The 14,480-nt window shown below is 38.4% G+C and overlaps 1 protein-coding gene across 8 annotated transcripts in view; it reads right to left on the reverse strand.

Moving 5' to 3' along the window:
• Nucleotides 1-14,480, reverse strand: part of PSD3 (pleckstrin and Sec7 domain containing 3) — a 570,605-nt gene that overhangs the window by 79,379 nt on the left and 476,746 nt on the right. For all 8 annotated transcript variants that reach the window (XM_060001190.1, XM_060001192.1, XM_060001191.1 and 5 more), the window contains one exon: nt 4,587-4,657. In XM_060001190.1, the coding sequence (XP_059857173.1) occupies nt 4,587-4,657 (71 nt within the window). The remainder of the gene's footprint in view (nt 1-4,586; nt 4,658-14,480) is intronic.

A 14,480-nucleotide genomic window follows, 5' to 3' on the forward strand; every position in this document is an offset into this window, starting at 1 on the left:
CCCTGGTCTGGGAAGATCCCTCATGCGGCGGAGCAGCTGGGCCCGTGTGCCACAGCTGCTGAGCCTACGCTCTGGAGCCTGCGGGCCACAGCTGCTGAGCTCACGTGCCACAACTACGGAAGCCCGCGTGCCAAGAGCCCGTGTTCTGCAATGGGAGAGACCACTGCAATGAGAAGCCTGCACACCACAATGAAGAGTGGCCCCCGCTTGCTGCAGCAAGAGAGAGCCCACGAGCAGCAATGAAGACCCAGTGCAGCCAAATATAAATAACTAAAATAAATAAATTAAAAAAAAAGAACTACATTTTTAAAACAAGCATTTGAGATAATTTGTCCTAAAAACAAAAACCTATCTTTATGTGCTAAAATAAAAAAAAAATTAAATAGCAGTAATTTTGACTGACTTACAAGTAATAATGTCTTAGATGTGAAAACACTAATTTTAGTATCATACCTCAAGGGTGATAATCTCTCCTTAGTTGTCTTAAAAACCTATTTGTAATAGAAGAAAAGAGTAAATCTTCAAAACGCCAGCAGCTCAAATAAAATTCACTTCCCTCAAAAAATAAAGATTAGCACAGAAATAAATGAAATAGAGATCAGAAAAACAGTAGAGGGAAAAAAATCATTGAAATTAAGAGTTGGTTTTTTGAAAATAATAACATTGACAATCCTTTAACTAGACTACTAAGGAAAACAGAGAGAAGACTCAAATAAGTAAAATCAGAAATGAAAGATGAGACATTACAACTAATGTCAGAGAAATAAAAATATTATAAGAAACAACTATGAACAATTATACACCAACAAATTGGACAATCTAGAAAAAATGGATAAATCCCTAGAAACACAATTTGCTAAAACTGAATTATGAATAAAAATCAGAATAGACCTATAACTAGCATGTAGATTAAATCAGTAATCAAAAACCTCCCAACAAAGAAAAGTCGAGGACCATTCAGCCTCACAAGTAAATTCTACCCAACTCTTAAAGAATTAACGCCAATCCTTCTCAAATTCTTATAAAATATTCAAGAGGAGGGAACACTTCTAAAATCATTTCATGAGGCCAGCATTAGCTTGATACCAAAACCAGAAAAAGATACTACAAGAAAAGAAAACTACAGGCCATATCTCTGATGAATATACACTCAAAAATCCACAATGAAATATCAGCAAACCAAATCCAACATCATATTATGAAAGGTGCAGGGGCTTCCCAGGTGGTGCAGTGGTTGAGAGTCTACCTGCCAATGCAGGGGACACGGGTCCTCTCCGGTCTGGGAGGATCCCACATGCCACGGAGCGGCTGGGCCTGTGAGCCATGGCCGCTGAGCCTGCGCGTCCGGAGCCTGTGCTCCACAACGGGAGCGGCCACAGCAGTGAGAGGCCCGCGTACCGCAAAAAAAAAAAAAAAAAAAAAAAAAAAAAAAAAGAAAGGTGCATACACCATGACCAACTGGGATTTACCCCTGGAATGCAAGAATGCTTCAACTTATGAAAATTAACTAGTTGCTTCAACTTATGAAAATTAACTAGTATGATAAACCACATTAACATAACAAATGTTACAAATCACATGATCATCTCAATAGATGCAGAAAAAGCATTTAATAAAAATTCAACAACCTTTCACATGATAAAAACATTCTACAAACTAGGAATAAAAAGAAATTACTTCACTATAATAAAAATCATATATAAAAAGCCCACAGCTAACATCATACTCAATGGTGAAAAACTGAAGGCTTTTTCTTTAAGAAAAGAAACAAGACAAAAATGCCCACTCTTGGCATTTCTATTCAACATAGTACTGAAGTCCTAGCCCAGCCATCAAGAAGAAAAAATAATTAAAGACATCTAAACAGGAAAGGAAAAAGTAAAATTATCTTTCTTTACAAATTCCATGACCTTAAATACAGAAAACTCTAAAGATTACACAAAAGAACTGTTAGAACTAAGAAATAAATTCAGCAAAGTTGCAGGATACAAAAGTCAACGTGTAAAGATCAGTTGCATTTCTATAAACTAATGATGAACAATCCAAAAAGGAAATTAAGAAAACAATTCCATTTACAACAGAATCAAACACAATAAAATACTTTAGGAATAAACTTAATAAAGGGAGTGAAAAACTTATACAATAAAAAGTACAAAACACTGCTGATAGAATTTAAAGACGCAAATAAATGGAAAGACATCCTATGTTCATGGATTGGAAGACTTTATATTATCAAAATGCCCATACTATCCAAAGTCACCTACAGATTCAATGTAATCCTTATCAAAATCCCAATGGTAGTTTTTGCAGAAACTGAAAAATTCACCTTCACAATTCATATGGAACTACAAAGGATCCTGAATGCTCCAAATGATATTGAGAAAGAATAACAAATTTAGAATCCTCACACTTCTCCATTTCTAAACATATTTCAAAGCCATAGTAATCAAAAAATTATGGTAGTGGTATGAAGACATACATGTAGTCCAATGTAACAGAATAGACAGCCCAGAAACAATCCCATCAACTGATCTTCCACAGGGTCCCAAAAGAACACAAAGGAGAAAAGATAATCTCCTCAACAAATAGTACTAGGAAAACTGGATGTCCATGTGAAAAAGAATGCAAGTTCATCCTTAACATACACCATACACAAAAGTCAACGCATCACGGATTTAAATGTTTAAGCTTTGAAACTATGAAACTCCTAGAAGAAACCACAGAGGAAAAGCTTCTTGGCATTTACATTCGCAATGATTTCTTGGATACGACACCAAAACAACAGGTAACAAAAACAAAAATAGAGAAACGGGATTATGTAAAACTAAAAAGCTTCTGCACAACAAAGGAAACAATCAAGAGAGTGAAAAGGCCACTTACAGAATGGGAGAAAATACCTGAAAACCACATATATGATAAGGGATTAATATTCAAAATATATAAGGAATTCCTAAACTCAATAGCAAAAAACCCAAATAACCTGATTAAAAAATGGTCAAAGGATCTGAATAAACATTTCTCCACAGACAACACACATATGGTCAACAGGGATATGAAAAAATGCTCATCATCACTAATTGTCAGGAAAATGTAAATCAAAATCACAAGGAAGTATCATCTCATGCCTGTTAGTATGGCCATTATTAAAAAATATTTTTTTTAAAACAACCCAGAAAATAACACATGTTGACATGCATTTGGAGAAATTGGAACTCCTGTGCATTGTTGGTGTAAATTTAAAATGATTCAGCCACTGTGGAAAACAATATAGAGGTTCTTCAAAAAATTTAAAGTAGAACTATCATATGATCCAGCAATTCCACTTCTGGGAACTGAAATCAGGATCTCAAAGACATATCTGCACACCATGTTCACTGCAGTATTGTTCACAATAACCAAGAGGTGGAAACAACATAAATGTCCATGGACGAATGAATGGAAAAAGAAAATGAAGTAAACAATGGAATATTGTTCAGTCATAAAAAAGAGGAAAATCCTGTCATATGCTGTAACATGGATGAACCTTTTACGTTAAGTGAAATCAGCCAGTCACAGAAGGACAAACACTGCTTGTTGCCATTTATGTGAAGTATCTGAGAGCCAAACTTAAAAAAACAGAGAGTAGAAAGGTGGTTGCTAGGGGCTGGGGAGAGGGGGAAATGGGAGAACTGCTGTTCATGGGGTATTGTTTGTCATGCAAGACGGAAAGTTTCTACAGATCTACTGTACAACATGGTGCTTATAAAGTTTATAATACTGTACTATTCACTTAAAATTTTATTGAGGGAGATCTCACATTATGTTTTTTATCACATTAAAAAGAAAAAGTATTTCCAAGCTTTCCTTTGAGGTGGGAGCTAGAGTCCTGTTGGGCCCTGGGACGTGGTGTACTTATTCCAGTCAAGACACAACTTTCCCATCTCCACGCACACAGAGCTAGGGAGGCGGAAGCTCCAGGGACTAGCCTTCAAAGGTCAGAATATATAAACTTGATACCAAAATAATTTCCAGACTTGGGGATTAGAAGAAAGGACGCTGACAGGAAATGGTATGGTCAAACACTTACCCAGGTAACTGGAATACATTTGCAGTGTTAAATACCAGGACTTGAAAGAAAATGTGTTTCTAGATTTAGGTAGGATGTAAATGAAGATAAATAACTAAATAAATGAGGGATAAAACTAATCTATAGTATAAATACCCATTGAAACAAGTGTTACCACAATCTGAACCTGAATAGACAATATGAAGTCTAACTTATCAACTTATATTCAGCATTTCTAATTGAATATAATTAGAACACAGCTCATCCACTCCCTCTGATCACATACACTCACATATGCATGTATATAACCTTTTATATTTATAAAATGTAATATATATACATATATATATAAATAATTTCCAAAACAATTTTTGCACCAGAAACAAAAAAAAAAATCTAAAAGAGAATTTAGATATCAATTAAACAGTCTTTTGGGTGTTTGATGTGGCCTCTTTGTACAAAGTGAGTATTTTCTAGGTAACCTGTCTAATTATCACTTCATAAAGTTTTACAGGCTTCATTTTTTTGTATCTACTTTTACCTTTTGCAGGTAAAGAACTGTTCCCTTTAGTACAGCATAAAAGGTCTTCCATCCTCGCTTTCCTCTTGGAGCTAGAAAGGGAAAAAAAATTGAAAAATTTTATTTGATGGAAATTTGCGTTTTTCGAAGGAGAACCTAAAAGGTCAACATGGTGATTATGCTTCAATGTTCCTGGTTTATTTGCTACCGAGACTAATAATAATGAGAACTAAAATTTTCTTGAGGCTTACTGTGTAACAGGCAGTATTATCTCATTTAATCCTCACAATAACACTGTGAGGTAGGTACTATTACTCTTGTCTTTTTATAAAACTGAAGCACAGAGAAGTACTCTGCTTATGGTCACATAACTAGGAAGAGGAGAAGCAGGACTCTGAGCCCAAGCAGCAAGGCTCTGCGGTCCGTGCTCCAGTAGAGGTGACTAAAAGACTGAAAAAGCAAGAGGCATATTGGAAATACACATTAATCTAAGGGCTCACGAACCAGAGCCTTCATGGCTTCGTCAAAGTTTCCAGGAGTCATAAGAAAAAAGTCCCGGAATATAAAAGGACTCCTCTTGGTCTTTCTCCCAAACATCCACCAGCTGGACTGTAACTTTAATTATTATTACTCCTGTGGCAATTTGTGATACCTCTGCTGCAGATCACGCTGCCCTGTAACATAATTTTTTTTTTTCTAAATGTCTCTTCCAGTAGACTGTGAATAACCTGAGAACAGATATCCTTCATCTTCAGAATTCACAGAACCTAGCATAGTGCAAGGCAGACATTAGGCACCTTTATAAAAATTCTCCAAACTAAGTTTCTTCCGGAAGTCCTTATATTTCCTTTATTTATATTTTCCTGGAGTATAAAGTAGAATTACTCTATTGACTTATATAAAACTTTACAGATTGTCCTAAAGTAAAAGCACAGATTAGCAAAACAGTTTACTATTTATTCTTAATCTTGATAAAATTAAAATCCGTAACTGGAAAAGCTTATTACCTGAATACCATTTCTCTAATGTCTACCAAATATGCAGGAAGGGCCATTTATTCTTATTCTGTTATCAACTATTTGGCTGTCTTTAGGCTGTCTTTAACCTGGATGCCTGATTAAATTAGGAAGTGCATTATTCTTAAGTAAATCTTTTAAATCTCCTTTGACTGAAGAATTGTTAGGCTTGGAAAGTAGGTGAATAGCCACCTACAGAACACGGGTGCTCCTGCCAACACCATACTGAGATATCCACCTGGCAAAATAGGACTCAAAACATCCACTCTGTAGGTTTCCAGGGGAAATAAAAAAATTTCATCCCATCTGTTTCCATCACGTAAGGTTTTAAAGTGTGTACTCAAAAATAAATGATCAAAAAATGTATACCATAATCTTCTTTTTTTAAAAAATTTATTTATTTTAGGCTGTGTTGGGTCTTCGTTGCTGCACGTGGGCTTTCTCTAGTTGCGGCAAGCAGGGGCTACTCTTCATTGTGGCGCGGGGGCTTCTCATTGCGGTGGCCTCTCTTGTTGTGGAGCATGGGCTCTAGGAGTGTGGCTTCAGTAGCTGTGGCTCGTGGTCTCAGTAGTTGTGGCTCGCAGCTCTAGAGCGCAGGCTCAGTAGTTGTGGCACACAAGCTTAGTTGCTGCGCGGCATGTGGGATCTTCCTGGACCAGGACTCAAACCCTTGCCCCCTGCGTTGGCAGGTGGATTCTTAACCACTGCGCCACCAGGGAAGCGCCATAACCTTCTTTATAAAGAAAAACAAGTGGCTACTATAAAGAAAGCCATAGATCATCATATATATATATATATATATATATATATATATATATATATATATACACACACATATATGAAATAAATGTTGACTGCCTTTTTCAATAGATGTCAAATTCTGATCTGGGCCATGTGAGAGCAGGGCACACACAAGTGGCCCCGGGCTGCAGGAGCTGCTGCAGAGCAGGACAGAGGCAGCGGTGTGGTGGAGGTACCTGCTGGAAGGCAGACCAGCTGATCTCTAGACCTTGTCTCAAACCTCTCCTCTCACCCACTAACCCTAATTCGGTAACTCCTGACCAGTCTCCCAACCTCTCAGGACTTCAGCTGCTTCATTTTAAAATGCGGATAATTCATATAACTTAAGGCAAAGCACTGGCTAATGCTGGAGAAGAACTTAGAGAAACCCTTCTGTTTTCTATAGGAGGAACACAGGTCCTGGATTTGAAAGGCTTTCCCCAAAGCCCTAAAACTAATTTAGTGGCATCTTGAGATTCCTTCAGTTTAAAGATTTACAAATCTAGTTTTCTGCTTTTCAAGTAGAAATCTATTAATCTGTTACCAAGGTTGTTGCCCCAGAATCATAACCCTGCCCCTCCCTCAAATGCAAACCAATTGCTCTTATCTAAGTTTCAGGAGGAAGCTGCAAGGAGAAAAAGAAGAACTGGTCAGAACCAACTAAGCCCAAGATGGGGGAAGATTTGACTTCCAGTGACCTTGAGCCAGATTAGCTAATCGACACACCCACTGACACCAGGATAGTTGACAACTGCCATGACAACAACTGGAAAAGCCCATACAAGGACTGAAAAGGAGTGTTGCATCAGGTCCGGATCCAAACCACACCTCTATTCATGAATATTCCTCCCTCTCTTTCCAATTCCCACCCTTTTACCTGGACCCTCCTCTGTACATTGTGTCTCTGCCTGAATTGGGTTGAGAAGTTGATTTGGGAACCGAGTTCTGGCTTCTTTCCATTCTTTGGCCATTGAATAAAGGCTGTGCTGTCCCAGGCTCTTCATTGGTTTCATTAGTGGCTGTGTGAATCCGAGCAGAAAAAGAACCTCCTTGACGGAGACAAGGAGTCTCCACCCGGGTTAGGACCCCAGTGTGGGTCTAGTCCACCAATTTGGTAACAAATTGGTGTACATGTTCACAAAAACTTTTAACAGATCTTCATCTTTACCACACTAAGCCTCCTAGAAATGGATCCCAAAGATCTCTCCAACCAAACTCTGATCGCAAGTCACCTGTGGGTGACTAATGCTGAGTCAGGGAGCATTAACCCTGTGCGCCATGCTCTATTTTTCCAGCTCCCACAGAAGTGTAAAACTTAATCTTGTTTTTGGTCAATTATAACTTAGTTGTTTAACGCACACCACAATGCTAAAAATAAGACACTAGTATTACCTCCATTTTACAGTGGAATTCAGGGAAGAAAAGGACCACTGTGCACTAAACAGGATGGGAAGGCTGTAGAGGCAGCCTCAGCGGCCCTGATTTTAAAGCCACACACACACAGTGCAGCTATGGCTTTTGCACCCTCAGTGAGGCTTGCCACGTGAAACACAGGGCTGGACCCCACTGAATGAGGAGGATTGTCCCTCATAATGACAACGGTAGAGGGAGTTAAATCTGACATCATAGCACATTCATTATTAAGTACAGAAGGCTGGGGAAAGAGCTATAACTGTAGTTACATAATGAACATGGTGGAAGGAATCAGTGAAGTCACTGACTGGAAACAGGATGTATCCTACTGCAAGGCTCTAACTACAAGGGTGGTAGCGGGTTGGTAGGTAGATGCATTTTAACAAATATCTGGGTGCCTACTGTGAAAAGGTGTTTGCCAAACTTGATCAAAAGATACCGTTTTGTGCACTAGACTACACTTCCACGGCTATTTTTAACATGCATACCCAGAGTCCAAAGACTGCTTTCCTTCTTCTTGAAAATAAAAGAATCTTGGTGTATTTTAACTCATCAACTGTCTCCAACCTTACATGATAACAGTGTCTATTACTTTTGTCTTGTTTAATACTACTGAAGTAGACATTTTGTATAAATTGCCACTGTCTGCTTAGATTTTCCCTCATGTTTACTATAATATTACCTTTATTTGTTACTTCTGTAACTCAGGTTGTTTTTGGAGGCCATTTTCAACTACTTATTGAAATCTATACTTAGAAGTTCTTTTAGTGAGGGTCTTTTGGTGGCAAATCTTTTTCTGTTTTTCTTCATATGAAAATGTCTTTGTTTCATAAGAAATTCTAGGGACTTCCCTGGTGGCATAGTGGCTGAGAATCTGCCTGCCAATGCAGGGGACACGGGTTCGAGCCCTGGTCTGGGAAGATCCCACATGCCACAGAGCAACTGAGCCCGTGCACAACTACTGAGCCTGTGCTCTAGAGTCCACGAGCCACAACTACTGAGCCCGTGTGTCACAACTACTGAAGCCTGCGCGCCTAGAGCCCATGCTCCACAACAAGAGAAGCCACTGGAATGGGAAGCCCAAGCACCGCAAAGAACAGTAGCCCTCGCTCGCCACAACTAGAGAAAGCCCGTGTGCAGCAACAAAGACCCAATGCAGCCCAAAATTAATTACTTAATTAATTAAAAAAAAGTCTAGGTGGACAATTACCTTTTCTCATGAAGACATTACTTCATGTTGTTTACGTACAGGTTTCTTCACGTTTATCCAGCTCTGGGCTTCTCAGGTATCATTTCCAAACACTTGCAGTCATCATATGTTTGAATACTGTCTCTCCATTGTCTCCGCTATTGAAACTTCTGATACTCTAACTTCTCAGCCTACCCCACAGGCGGCTTCACAGCTCCTTCATACTCTATCTTTTTGTCCTCTGTGCTAAAAGCTGGTAGTTTTATCTCCAGTACTCCTTGGGCACCCAGATCCACAGATGCCCTGAGGGATTAGCAGTCCCAGGGCTAGCTCACTTCCTAGATTTGTACTCATTTCCCTTTCATTGTTACAGGTTCATCCACTCATTTAAAAGGTGTTTAAAAATATTTTAATCACTTTTAGATGTTTCATAATGTACGAGTTTTGGAATTTGTAGGCCATCGTGTTGCCAAAAAACAGTTTCTCATTTTTTCTTTTCTTTTGAAGAATTCATTCACAAATTTTATAATCTAGAATTCATTTGAAGCAGGATAAGGAGATAGGAGCGGAGGACAGGATGAGAGAAACTAGAACAAGGAAGGAGGCTGTTACAATCGCCCACATGAGAGAAAAAGCCCAAAATATGGATAGAGGTACACAATAAAGACAAAGAACTGGAAAGAAAGGGGAAGGCAGCAGTGCTAACTGAGCACCTATACTACAGTGCTCTGAGCACTGGGCACGCATTATAAACGTTCTGTTTGATCCAAATGATCCTTTCAGTTAGGCATCACTGCCTCTATTTCACATTGATGTCTCCATTATAACTACATCTGCAGCTCTGAGAGGTGGTGTAAGCTACTGAGGGGGCTACCTACATACGGATTTCAAAGCTACTGTCTAGTGCAACTCGGAGGAGGAAACATGTTCTATGGATACATTAAGGGGAAACTCTCCAGGTGACAATCCTTTGCAATAGTCAGGCGTACTACTCCGGTGAGGTAAGCACAGACGGCAGGGAATGAGAAGATAGGACAGCAGGGGAATGCAAGTCAGGTGTGTTCTCTGATCTCCCTGATGCCTTCAGAAGCACCCCTGCTCATGGCGATGCAGCTCAGAACTGAGCCACGATCCTGTGTCTGCCCCCTAGCTCACCTAGCATTTTGCAGAGTAATAAGGCTAATAGCAGTAATAATTGTAGCAGTAGTGATAGCATCAGCTAACATTTATCGAGAACATACTGTTTTAAGCACTGTTCCAAAACTGGATGTATGATAACTAAAGCCCACAACTCTGTGAGGAGCCACTTCTATATTCTTCATTTTACAGATGTGGACTCTGAGACTTCACTAACCTGCAGCACTAGGTTCCCCATCGCACTGTCCACTTTTACTCTGGTTTGTATGCAGGGAAAGAGCAGTCAAACTAGACTCATCCACACTGAGTTGGTAGACTCTGAGATATAGGGGTGATATTCAAAGTAAAACAAGAAACAAAAAAGTCAACAGGCCTCTGTGACTTTTTACACCACACACACAACACATTTCTGCAAAAGAGAAGTTCGCAGTTGTTCCAAACCTGAGCAGTGGTGAAACTATCATTAAATCTTCAATATTATAAACCAGTTCTTATTAGTATTCTGACCTTATCTTTATTATACATTTGAAGAAGTCTTCTTGAAAATATGAAGTACAATGAACAATATTTTGGCTTCAGTTACTACCACTGATCTTTAAAAAATAGTTAAATGCACAACTGAGAATGAAAGCACAGCCTGTCACCCTTCTTTCATAAAGAGGAAGGTATAAAATACTCCCGAGCAATGAAATATTCAGTAAAGAGTAATGACGGATATATGCCAGAAAATAAAGATATTTATTTTTTTAATTCACCAAAAGGTATAAGCTTCATGCAAAGGTTTTTATTTGCATGCTATACTCTCCAACTTTAATTTCTTCTGAACCGAACTGGGAACAGATTGCGTTTAAGATCTTACTGTTCCAATTTTTCTATTTTCATCAAAATCTTGGCCTGTTTTTGAACACTCCACACTGTGGGTTCCCTGATTATCTACTTTTTCCTTTTCTTCAAGTTTAATATCAGAAAGACTTAAGAAGCATAGAAAGACATAGTATGGACAGTGTCTATTTTTTCTTTTAATACACAAACCTTTCTTTCCTGTCTGTTGGCCTGAAAAATATTCTTCCATTGCCCCAGTAAAGTGACAAAAATATCATTTTTTCCCCAAATGGTAGAGAAGGTCAGTAAGCCATATCCACACTAATTAGAAACAATTCTTAAGTTATGGCCTGAAAGCTAACAATGGAGGCCCTGCCAGGCTAGGAAACAAGGGAAATGTGAGGATGTAATAAGCTCCATGTAAAATACGTTCAATTTCTCTATGTTAATGGGAGAAAGACATTTAAAATATAATGCAACACCACCGAGGGCATTCCAAAATAAATCTTGGAAACAAAGATGTGCTCAGCAAAAGCCCTTCTACACTGTACAACTGGGACATGTCTGTACAAGATTTGTAAAAGGCACAAGACATTTCTAAAGTTAATTCCCTAGTGACAGCATATGAAAACTGGGCAAAATTCTTAAAGTATCTCTACTATAGAATGAAGAGATATGCTACCTTGGTAGGAAGCAAGCTCTTCAATTCTACGTCACTGAGGCAGCTGAAGGTGCACCCCAGGCAGGGGGAGTTTGCTTTCTATGACTGGTATGCAAAGGATTTAGATAAATTCATGGATGACAGCTCTCCCTACAAATCATTATGTGAAGTTAACAGTAATCCTTGTATATTTATCCCTAACTTCCTTTCATAAAATATTCTCAGGCACCACCATAAGAAGTACCATTAAATCTTAGTTGAGTAACTGAGACACTCAGATTACTGCTTGAAGCAATGGAATCCCAGCTGTGCACAACAGAAGTTACCTTTGGGAGAAAACTCACACAATATTAAGCAACTCATAGTGTTAATTATCTCCAGGTTTATAACAGAGTGGTAGAAATAAAACAGTACTATTACTATCTTATATTTCTAAATCATTTACCTTCGAAACATTTAAGGCAATTTACACATTTAAAAAAAATCAGTTAATCTTTATAATCTTTCTCTTTACGACTGGGAGCTGTTACCTGCAGTCAACTCTATTTTATAAAAGGAAAAACTGGGGCAGCCTTACAGGAACTAGAAGTACAACCTATACAGATTGCTTTTCCCTGAAAAACATTTCCTTCTTTTTATAATAGAAATAGGTTTACATCACTGGTAGAGAACAGAACATGAAACACAAGAGAGAATTGGAAGAATATGCTCCCCAGGATGCCCCTGGCAGGATGATGTTCACTCTGGATGTGATTCTATTCCTTTAAGAAGTCAAGACTTTTACCCTAAATTGATCTTTCTGGAATGGCAGGAAGTACTCTGGACCAAGAACCAGGAAACTTGGATTTTATTCATACCCTGCTGTCTACTATTTCTCTGACTTTCAACAAGTTGCCTAACATCTCTGGTTATAAATCTATAAAATGACACTACAACATACAATAATTACTTTACAGTGTTGTTTCATAAAGGTTATTAGGACACAAACCCTACCCCTAAACAGTTCACATTAACAGTGATAAGTTGTATAAACCAAATTACCTGTAGCATGGCACTAACCGAAAGCAACCACAGTGGAGGTTTCAAGCAGGTAAAGAGAGGAGGAAGTCACTAATTCTACCCATGTGTAGGGTTTACAAGTCAGAGAAGGTTCTAAATGAGGATTTTGTTTTCAGCAGATAGAAAAGGGGGGTTTTCTTTGGCCCTCCACCTTCTCTACAGTATATCTGGACTAAGACACTGAATCAAAACATGGATCTCAATTACAGAAGACTCATAATACTGATCACCACCATCCTTTATCAGGATGGCCTCTAGACAAAAGCCAACATAGTATTTTCCACAGAGAGCACATGATTTGAAATTCTGGTTTCACCTGAGTGACCTTGGGCAAGTCAGCCTCCCCATGCGTCACTTACTGTCTCTGTAAAACAATAATAAAATGCTACCTACACCTCATAGGGTTATTCTGAAAATCAGATGAGTTAATACATGTGAATCTTTTAAAAGTGTATTTTTTATTGTTAGGGATACTGTCTTCTAAAAGAAAATGCATCCAATTTCCATGCTAAAACACAAAGACTTACTTTTTAAACATCATTCATGTACTCAGAAATTTTTCTTTGTTAAAGTCAATATTTTGAGAAGAACCCCCACCCCGGCCGCAGACATTCCTGATGCATTTTAATAGAAAAGGGGTAACCTTTCACCCTTAATTTAATTGGGGGGAGGATGGAGTACAGCACATTCATTAACATATTTATTGTTTCTGTTTTGTCCCAGGTCCTGTCCTGTCTTGACATTGGATACATCAAACATGAATGCAAACAGTAAAAGTGAACAGTGGGAGGAGGAACAAAAGCTGATGGAGAAATTTTTACCCAAGTAATAAGCCATAAAAATGTACAAACCCAACTTGTAAACAAATACGTTCCTCCACTCAGCTAGGAGATGGTTTCACAGCTAGCCATTGCTAGAAGCACAGGGAGAATGTAAAGGACTTGTGCTGAGGTTGGAGAAGAGGGCAGGACATAATAAGAACATATCATCATGAGCTAAGGTTACGGGAAAAGTGTGCAGGCAGCGAGAAAGACAAAAATAACCCAGAATATACAGCTATTTTTTTCAGGAAAAACAAATACTAGAGTCATATAAACTTTTTTAGCATTTTGACAGATGAACATCCCGCACATTTTCTTCGCTGCTGCTTTCCCAGATACCAGCATGACCTCTGCCCCTTCACTTCAATCAGGTCGCTGCTCAGATGTCACATCCCCCAGGGCTTCCTCTCCTCACCTTGCCTTATTTTTCTCTGGATCACTTAACAGTCACCTGAAATACCACCTATTTATTATTGAGCTCCCCCTATACTAGAATGGAATCTCCAAGCAAGTACTATTTGTTACTGTGTCCAGAGAACAGATTAAAAACTCGAAAAAGAAGAAAAGCATCAGATGTCCTAAATAGGCATGTAGATGAGGCAACTCAACAAACATTGAAGATAATTTTTTTAAAAAGTGTCTCCATCATTTAGGTGAAATACATTTGAAAACTCAGGTTGGTTAAAGAGCAAAGAAGAGGCAGGACAAAATTTTCATACAGATTATTTCAACAAGAGGATGTTGGATATGGAAATAGGATATCAGTAAAGACCCAGGCTCATAAGGAACAAACATAGCTTGACAAATTGCTATGGGTTTTCAATAATTATTAAAGAATGGACATCTGTGGAAAGGGAATTTAAATTCTAGGAAACAAACAGCATCCCATAATTCTTTTTTTAAAAAACTGACATATAATGACATGTAACATTATGTTAGTTTCAGGTGTACAACATGATTCAATATTTGTCTATACTGCAAAATGGTGACCACTGTAAGTGTACTTAACCTCTATCA

Source organism: Delphinus delphis, chromosome 21 (assembly GCF_949987515.2).
Source record: "Delphinus delphis chromosome 21, mDelDel1.2, whole genome shotgun sequence".
Classification (NCBI taxonomy): domain Eukaryota; kingdom Metazoa; phylum Chordata; class Mammalia; order Artiodactyla; family Delphinidae; genus Delphinus; species Delphinus delphis.